Here is a 10,349-nt window from a genome sequence, read left to right as displayed (position 1 = left end):
TCTGAGAAGGGTCTCTCAGAAGCGGCCTGCGGGGGTGTCTGACAAATCACTAATCACAATGATAGGTATCTGTTATGTCAATCACAGTGATAGGCAGGGGCGGAGATCCCATTTAATTGTGGGGGGGGACAATACATGGTCAAATTTCAGAGAGTAATGAAAAAATTACATGAAAAAATTGCTTTCACGAGAGATAGCATAAACTGCTAAATACCGAATTCTTTTATCACATTTACAAACAGAAATTCAAAGTCATTTTAGAATTCTCTAAACAGCATTAAATGTACTAACACGAAATATTTATTTACAGACAAATAATGTCTAAAGTTCAAGAGAACTTGATGCTCAAAATAAGTTATAAAACAGCTCAAGGACATTTTGACAGGGAATCGAACTAGTAACCTCCTGATTATAATACGACTTCTCTACCCCCTGCACCACTGCCACCCCATGTCGCAATACCAGCATAGTTAATGGACCGCAGGAAAAGATGACATTAATTTACCTTCAGATAATTTAACAAATCTGGAGAGGCACTGAGATGTAGACCTACGTATATTAACTAGCATGAACCTGCCTCTGACAGGACAGTGTCTAGACTGTCTAGCTAGCTATCTTAACGGTGTTAATTACCGGCATGCGTGTGTTATCGGCAAACGTTCACGTTGTCATGCCAATCCATTAATAAACTTATGTATACTTGTGCATATCGATTGGAACTTCGTAAATGAAGTTTAGAAAAAAAACTTCTTCTTTACATGTTCATACTGCGTTCAAGAATGAGGTAAATATCTTTAGATATCGTGTATCATAGCGGCAGCGACAGGGGACAGAGGAGGAAACAGTCTACAGGCTACTGGGCTGATTAACTGAAACACGGAGCTGCCGGTAGCCCCGCCCGTTGGAAACAGCATGTGAACCAACCCACTTTGAGGAATAGGGGGAACATGATTTTTCAACACTTAAAAAACACATTGTTATATGTCTATAATTAGCACCGCTTGTGTCGTCGTATTTTTATTTCATATTACTATATTTTTCAATTATTTTTTTTTTGTTTCCAATGATTGTTGGGGGGGGACAACTTTATGGTAGGGGGGGACACGTCCCCCCCATCCCCCCCGGGATCTCCGCCTATGATGATAGGTATCTGTCATATCAATCACAGTGATGACTATCTGTCATGTCAATCACAGTGAAAGGTATCTGTCAAGTGACCGTAGCTTTCTCTGTCTCTCCGGAAGAGTAAAACAAAATGTCTTCAGACAAATCTTTCAGACAGCAACATAACTGGAATGTACGTATATTTGTGTTATTTTATGTATTTTTATTTCCTCCTTGGTGACTCATAAAGAGAGCACTGTGACTGAACACGCTTTCAGTCAAACGCTTTGAGAGAGAGAGAGAGAGAGAGAGAGACAGAGAAGCAGAAGCTTATTGTCTCTGGAGTAGTAATGGTCATTATTTTTTCGAGGTTCTAAGGTCTTTCATGATCATTTAAATAATCTTAACGCAACACTGTAATGCACATAGTTAGCACAGTATGGTGCATACATCTCCACACAAGAGACTGACCACTAGATGGAGCTGTGTGGAGCAGGGTGTTGACTCTTTTTCATGACATCACAGCAATCAGACTTTTTTGAAGTCAAGATAAGACTGGCGTATAACCGTTCACATGTTCTGTCTGGGAAAAAAAACTGATATGTGCTCAGTCCATACTGAGAATGCTGAAGAATGCTCTGCTAATATTAACAGTAAATAAAGTAAAAAAAGACACAGAAAGAGGTCAAATGAAGAAGTCTAAAATAATCATTCAGAGCAGCATTTCCTTCCTGTGTCATTTGCTGCAGCCGAGAAAAGTTTATGTCTGTGTCAGAGGTCTTCATGTGGTGTCATGATATGTGTTATGATAGTGGAAAGGTAAGAGCTTCTTAAGATATATCTATTCTTACATGTATTTAGTCAAACTTGTGTCATGAAAGTTGCAACGTGATGAACGGTTAGACAATGTTCTAGAAAGTATACTTAAAATATCACTGCACCACTGACGTCGTATCCAGTTTTACTTTATGATCTAACAAACATGCTGTACTAAACAAGTGGGATCTGCTTCTGATAGTGAATCTGTTGGATCTAAACGTTTAGGGTTTGCTGTTGATGATGATGAGCTGTGTGACGTCTCTTTCTGTGGTGATTCTGCTCACAATTCAAGGTAAATTAAACACTTGCACCCTGCGATTTAACTCTCTCTCAGATTTAAAAGATGATAATAATACATAATATACATATATTTGTATGTATATGCACATACACACACATATCTACACTGTTATATATAAGAGTGTACGTATGTGTGTATAAGAGTGTACGTATGTGTGTGTGTTTTCTCACTAGACTCACTATGCTGATTGCTGAGTTCAGATAGTAAAAGAACAGGCCTGTGTATTAATAGAAACAGCTCTTGTGGTTGACTGACATACAGGAACAAACAGCAGTGTGTGTGTGTGTGTGTGTGTGTGTGTGTGTGTGTGTGTGTGTGTGTGTGTGTGTGTGTGTGTGTGTGTGTGTGTGTGCATGCCCGTATTAAGACTTCATGGGCAACAGTGACTCTCTGGTGCCCACCTACCCCCACCCCGCAGAACACAAACCATACCTATCCACCGGGGTGTATTGGTCCTTGAGTAGAAATACTTTCTTACTGTACTCAAGGATTATTTCTGAGTATCTGTACTTTACTTGATTGTTTTTTAATACATACTTTTTGCTTAAAACTGCTCCACTACATTTTCCATACATTGATGTAACCTATGTAAGGAATAATGCACTGGGAGCAAGTCAGTTATAAGAAAATAACCGTTCGACAGGGGGATGCTACCGTTTACCCCCCTGAAGTGCGGTTATTTTCCATAACTCACTTGCTCCCAGTGCATTATCCCGCTTATATCACAGCAAACTTGCCAAAGTAATTAATGCATATGCTGTAAATCATAACTTAATACAGTGCAGAACTATTGTTTTATCTTTTGTTGACCTTAATGAAATATCATCAACAGGTATATTATTCGTATATTATATACTAATCTCAACAGGTCTATTATTCGTCTAAATCATAAGAGAGTTTATACTTTTACTTTTGGTACTTAAGTAGGATATACAGACTTAAATCTGCTATAATCTACACAGAAAATGAGAACATGAGCACATGTACAAAACAAATCCAGCTTTATTTATTTAATCGAACTCGCCCAAAAACAAGTCAGAAGCCTGCCAAGTAGCCTACGTCTTTCAACCAGTATATGGCGACATTAATAGCACTTTCTTAACAATGCATAGTATAGTTATCAATCTTCATTGCAATTATAGCACACCAAACAATGAACTCTGACATTACAAAAAGCAATCCAACGTTAGTTGGACTCAGTTATCATTAAACCAACTCACAGCACCGCAAATAAGCATTGCAGTTCACAAAGTTTTCCAAAACTTAAATAGCTAACAAGAAGTGATGACGGCTTTCAAAAACATCGGCGAGGTTATTCATTTAGTGACACACACGTACACTGTTCAAACCTTTGCAAGCGCAGTGAGTCTACTAACGAACTATCATTTCAGAACCATTGGGAGCAGACAGCACACACACACTTTGCCTTCTGAAAAACACAGATTTACACTGTTCAAACCTTTGCAAGCGCATTTTTTTTAAAGTGGCCGCATTTCTACACTCTTTATCGTTTTGCATTACCGCTTAATTGCTGCCGCTTCATCTTGATCGTTCTGTTGGTGCCTATTTTGCTGAGTTTGTGCATTGTGTTTGGAACGTCAAATTGTGCTGACGTGGGGTCAGAATGAAAAATATATATGTTTTTTTTAATAAAAAATACATCGGTTGCTTGGTGCCCCTGGAGTCTTTTTGCCCCTGGGCAGTTGCCCAGTTGCCCATATGGTTAATCCGGCCGTGTGTGTGTGTGTGTGTGTGTGTGTGTGTGTGTGTGTGTGTGCGTGTGTGTATTTGAGTGTGCATGCATGTGTGTGAGTGTGCTTGTGTGTATTGGTTTGTGTCAGTGTGTGCATGTGTGAGTGTGCAAGTGTCTGTGTGTGTGTGTGTGTGTGTGTGTGTGTGTGTGTGTATTTGAGTGTGCATGCATGTGTGTGTGTGTGCATGTGTGTGAGTGTGCATGTCTGTGTGTGTGTGTGCATGTGTGTTCGTGTGTGTGTGTGTGTGTGTGTGTGCATGTGTGTTTGTGTGTGTGTGTGTGTGTGTGTGTATTTGAGTGTGCACATGCCTACACATCATTCACTTTTCTCAGTCACACTTGTAATTTGTAAATGACTTGAAGGAGGAGGGAGACAGGATGTGGGGTTAATCTCCTGCACCATCTACATCTCTACACCTGTCCACTCCTCTTCTGTCATGGTCTTCAGCTTACAACACATGCCCTCTTCACACCACATCCCATTTTACTTCAGACATTTTGTCTGTTGGTTTAACATTGCAGATTCAGAACCTCAACACAGTCATGTTATAGTAATGAAGGGCTGTTAGCATGCTAGTCACGTCTGCCTATGCTCTCCACAGAGTCTTGTCCTCAGACGTAGCCTACTTAGACAGTCTAATACTGCTGTTAGACCCTTTGTAAATATGACATTGTTTAACAGTGTATTGTGTGGGTGTTCTGTTGTAGGTGTGTGTGGTGAGGAGTGGAGCGTCACGTACAAGTCTGAGAGCACCTGTGGTTTTGTGGGGTATTCAGGGGACATGTCCTGCTCCTACACCTACCCCAGTGGCCTGAGCATTACAGAAGTTTACTGGACAAAACACAACTATAAGGATCCTCCTCCTCTTCGTGATGACCCAGAGTACAGCCACAGAATCAGTGAGGGCTGTGACCATGATATTAAACGATGCAATTTACGTATAGACTCATTGACTAAATTAGATACTGGTAAGTATTACTGCAGGATAACAACATACTCTGAAGGCCAGAACTGGATTGGAACACCAGGGATTTATCTGGATGTTAAAGGTAAAGACAAACAAAATCTCAGTATGCTTGTCTAATATTTATCCTCTTCGTAAATATGTGTTTGTGTATGTGTGTGTGTGTGTGTGTGTGTGTGTGTGTGCGTGTGTGTGTGTGTGCTCGTGTGTGTGTTCGTGTGTGTGTGCTCAAGGCAGCCCTGACATAAAATGGGTAGACCACACCGTAGCGTTGAATAATAAATAAGGTTTATTTACGTAAATAGAAAACATCAGTATAGTGAGTTAAAAGGAAAATGTCGTGCAACGTGTCTAGGGGTATTGAAGTATCAAACAAAAGTGGCAAACGCATGGGAGCAGCCAGCATGGAGCTAGGCAGTCGGAAAGGGCTCTCCCCAGGCTCTCCCCACCGGAGCAAGCCGCAGATTGAGCGGAGCAGCAAAGCAAGAGCAAGAGAGGCCGTCCATGGCAAACCCTGGCATTTTATAGACCAGACCATTATTTCCTAGGCACCGCCCCTGCACTCAGCACCCTGCAGGAGAGACAGACAGGTAACAAGATGTAGGACAGAGGGGAGGCGCCCCAGGCCAGATCAGTAGGGTCGTAACAGTGTGTGTGTGTGCATGTACAACATCGAACTGTTATCGGCTAGAAAAGGGAATTATAACAGGCTGTACCATCTCGGTCACCCTTTTCGCATTAGCTATGAACATGGTTGCTAAATCAGCTGAGGTTGAATGTCGAGGCCCAAAGACAAAATCTGGCACGAGACAACCTCCAATCAGGGCTTTTATGGATGACCTCACCATCACCACATCTTCAGTGCCAGGAACCAGATGGATCCTCCAAGGCCTAGAAAAGCTCATCGCATGGGCAAGGATGAGTTTCAAACCCAGCAAGTCTAGGTCATTGGTGCTGAAGAAGGGGCGTGTAGTGGACAGGTTCCGTTTCACACTAGCTGGCGACACAATACCATCTATTTCTGAGCAGCCGGCGAAGAGTTTGGGAAAGGTCTTTGATGCCAGCCTCAAGGATGCCAATTCCATCAAAAAGACCATCAACGACCTCGAGGAGTGGCTCAGAAAGGTAGACAAGTCAGGTCTACCAGAGAGATTCAGGGCCTGGATTTACCAACATGCCGTCCTGCCCAGGATCCTGTGGCCGCTGCTGGTCTATGAGGTCCCGATATGGAAGCAGTAACATCCTGCAACTCCCTTTCAGCGGTCTTAAAGAGGAGTTCATGGTGTCGCGGACTAGGGAGGCACTCCTTTACAGAGACTCGAAGGACCCAAAGCTGTCAGCAGCGGGAATCGAGGTCAGAACGGGCAGGAAATGGAAAGCAGGCGAGGCACTTGAGGTGGCGGTGTCCCGGCTGAGGCAGAGGGAGCTTGTGGGGAATGTGGCCAGTACTTCCCCAGTATACAAGTTCGCAAAGCCATTGGCAAAGACAGGCGTCTTCTTCTCCAGGAGGAGGTTCGAGCAGGCATGGAAGAAGAAAGAGCAAGCAGGATGGTGAGTCTAAGACAGCAAGGGGCATGGACAAAGTGGGAATCTGTACAGCAGCGAAGGGTCACCTGGGATAACATCCTGCGAGCAGACTACTACAGAGTCCGTTTCCTGATCCAGACGGTCTATGATGGCTTACCAAGCCCAGCAAATCTCCACGTCTGGGGCAAGATCGAAACACCATCTTGCGGGCTGTGCTCTGGAAGAGGATCCCTCGAACATATCCTCAGCAGCTGCCCAAAGGCACTTGCAGATGGTCGCTACCGCTGGCGGCATAATCAAGTGCTCAAGGCAGTTGCGGAGATAGTAGCTTCGGCTATAACGACAAGCAAACAATGTCATCCAAAGTCCATCAACTTTGTCAAGGCGGGAGAGAAACGCACCCCACAGTCAAAAACAACGACTGGCCTCCTTGCCTCAGCAGCCGACTGGCAGCTGAAAGTAGATCTGGGCAAGCAGCTGCGCTTTCCAGAGCACATCGCCTCAACAAGACTGCGTCCAGACATTGTCATCTTTTCAAATTCCACCAAAAAGGTGATCATGATGGAACTCACTGTACCGTGGGAAGAGCGCATGGATGAAGCTCAAGAGCGTAAACGTGCCAAGTACCAGGAGTTGACAGAGGAGTGCAGGAGGCAGGGCTGGATCACTCGCTGTGAGCCTATTGAGGTGGGATATCGGGGCTTTGCAGGCCAGTCCCTCTGCAGAGTTCTGACTAAGCTAGGCATCTTGGGGTTGTGTAAGAAGAGGGCCATCAAATCAACCATTGATGCCGCAGAGAGAGCCACTAAGTGGCTCTGGCTGAAAAGGGAGGCCCAGTAGTCAAATGCTGCTGGGATGCAAGCCGGGGACTGATCACCCCTGGCTGGGTCGCCTGGGGGAGGGTGTCTGATGTTCGAACAGACCCGAAACACCCAATGACCCCAGGATACATCACTGATGATGCATCCCAGCGCTTCAGCAGGAAGTATTCTACAAGTCATGCATGTGTATGTGTGTGATTACAGACAACAGTGGTTCAGGTTGGTTAGACTTGAATGTCTAAGGTAAAGGGAAACACTTTCTTGTTCTGCATGTGTTAAACATCTCCTCTTAGTGACACATGTAATCAGACATGCAATGTTCTCTCACACAGACGCCCCACAGACATCAGTGTCCATCAGTCCCCCTGGTGACATACAGGAAGGCACAGACGTGACTCTGACCTGCACCAGCACATCTGATCTACCACTGAGGAGCTACAGCTGGTACAAGAGTAGTCCCTTTAGAGCCCTGGGCAGTGGAAAAACATACACCATCAAACACATCAGATCTGAAGACAGTGGAGAATATTACTGTATGTCAGAGTATGAATGTGACGACCAATACTCATTAACTCATCTCCAGGTTTCATGTGAGTAGCCTTTATGACACTTTTGGAATACCAGACACATTTTGTAGCAGGTGACTGATATTATAGACTTAGGATTTAAATTATTATTAAATACCATTCTTTTTATTAGTACATTTAGTTTCAAGATATGATTGTGGTTGAAGTGAGCTTCTGGCATAGTGATAACACTATTGATAGAAAAAATAGAAAGAAGGCAGTCAAAAGATAGAGGTGCTAGAATCATGGAAGTGTATCGATACTAGTGAATAGACACACTCTCCAATTAGTACACATTATGTAGTAATTACACTATGCATACATGAGGACTTTTACATAGAGGTTTGGCATATTCATTCTATGCAGATCCTCCAAAGAACACAAGCATCAAGTCTGATCCATCTGGTGAAATGACTGAGGGAAGCACAGTAACTCTGACCTGCATGAGTGAAGCTGACCCACCAGTACACACATACACCTGGATCAAGAAGAGTGGAGCTGTAGAACTGAAGTCAGGAAAGGAGAAGACACTCATCTTCAGCAAGATCCGTTCTGAGGACCGTGGAGAGTATCTCTGTCAAGCAGCCAACAGGATTGGTCAACAGGACTCTCCTGCTGTGTCTGTCCAGGTTTCATGTGAGTATTTCTGGAAATTAACTTTAAAATTAGGAACAGAATGGCCAATAACTCTCTATGTATATTGTGGTGTGATGAATGGACCACATGGATTTGTAGTCTTTGAAATGAAATACATTTCTATGGTAATGAAATGCTTATATTATGTAAATATTCTATTTTCTTCCAGATCGCCCAAAGAAAACAACAGTTTCATTTTCTCATGATAGTGTTATTGCCATGGGCAACACAGTGACTCTGACCTGCAGCAGTGATGCCAACCCACCAGTGGAGATCTACACCTGGTTTAAGGTGGGTGAGTCCACTCCAGTAGGTTCAGGACAGCAGTACAGCATCACTGACATCAGCTCTGAGGATGGAGGACAGTACTACTGTGAGGCCCGGAATAAACATGGAGCTGAGGACTCTACTGCTGTGTCAATCATGGAAGGTATCAGTGCATCTATATCTCTCTGTGCTTACGATAATAACTGCTTAAGAAGTCTTTACTTATGATGTTTCTCCTCACCTTCCTCATGTCAGATGAATCTGTAACAGGAGCGAAGATTCCTGTATTGACTGCTGTGATAACAGTCTCTGTCTGTGGACTACTGGGTCTCTTCTGTGGGGTATTCTGGCTGAGGTGAGTGGCGGTGACAGAGAGAATCGTGTCTGTCCAAGTTGGTGTGACCATAGACGTGTTTAACGCCATTTTAAGTTGGTGTGACCATAGACGTTCTGTTCTCTCCCTTGTACGTCGCTTTGGACCATAGACGTGTTTAACGCCATTTTAAGGACAGACAGCAGTTTTAAATGAGGACACTAGTGATTGATGCCTTTTACTGAAAAGATCATGACACTAAATCCTAGTTTTGTGTGTTGTGGTTGCAGCAAGAAATGCAAGAAAGAGATGTTGGCACAAGGAAGGAATGAACAGGTGAGACAGAGGACATGTGGACAGTGTCCAAGTGTTTACTGCCCGTGATAATATTAATGTTTATGCATGCTTGTGATTTATTTGTGTCTTCTTTGTTAGGATGCCATTGATTCTGTTGGCAATAAACAGAACCCTAACATCATCCAGATGAGTTCGGCTGGCCAGAGCCTGAACCCCAACACCATCCAACCTGATGCAGATTATCAGAACGTGAACCCCAACACCACCCAACCTGATGCAGTTTACCAGAGCCTGAACCCCAACACCACCCAACCTGATGCAGTTTACCAGAGACTGAACCCCAACACCACCCAACCTGATGCAGATTACCAGAGCCTGGATCCCAACACCACCCAACCTGAGGCAGTTTATCAGAGCCTGAACCTCAACACCACCCAACCTGATGCAGTTTACCAGAGCCTGAACCCCAACACCACCCAACCTGATACAGTTTACCAGAGCCTGAACCCCAACACCACCCAACCTGATACAGTTTATCAGAGCCTGAACCCCAACACCACCCAACCTGATGCAGTTTACCAAACCCTAATGCCAAATACCTCTTAATCTCATTCTGTCATTCTCATCCACACATGCAGAAAATTCATGAGCTCAGTCCTGAATCATGACTGCACCCATTTTGTTGAGTAACATGCTTTAGCTCATTGCTGGCTTGTACTGAGTAGAAATAGTATTTTTCTATTGTTATGTTTGAATAATTCAGTTTACGATATAGCAGAGGTCGACTTAAATAATTAGTGTCTCCTTTTCATACAATATTGTAGGAATTGCTATGCTTTTCTTGACTACTGGGTCTCCAAACTATTGTGCCCAAACTCTACTCTGCTTATAATACATACTGCATGCCAGTCTATTTAGCCCTAATATATATTTTAAAAATGCATTTGCGTGTTTGCCCTCATGGTTTGCTTATTTGATTT

The 10,349-nt window shown here is 43.5% G+C and overlaps 1 protein-coding gene across 1 annotated transcript; it reads left to right on the top strand.

The window, feature by feature from the left end:
* The first annotated feature begins 8,266 nt into the window (after positions 1–8,266).
* On the top strand, positions 8,267–10,053 carry LOC116219292. Its single transcript, XM_042703611.1, has 4 exons — positions 8,267–8,492; positions 8,662–9,114; positions 9,363–9,408; positions 9,508–10,053. Exons 2-4 carry the CDS (start codon positions 8,984–8,986, stop codon positions 9,973–9,975), a joined length of 645 nt encoding a protein of 214 aa, XP_042559545.1. The 5' UTR covers positions 8,267–8,492; positions 8,662–8,983; the 3' UTR covers positions 9,976–10,053.
* Positions 10,054–10,349: the final 296 nt, after the last annotated feature.

The sequence above is a fragment of the Clupea harengus genome, chromosome 24, assembly GCF_900700415.2.
Source record: "Clupea harengus chromosome 24, Ch_v2.0.2, whole genome shotgun sequence".
Classification (NCBI taxonomy): Eukaryota; Metazoa; Chordata; class Actinopteri; order Clupeiformes; family Clupeidae; genus Clupea; species Clupea harengus.
Note: the sequence above shows the minus strand (reverse complement) of the source record. Positions and strands in the feature narration are given on the sequence as shown.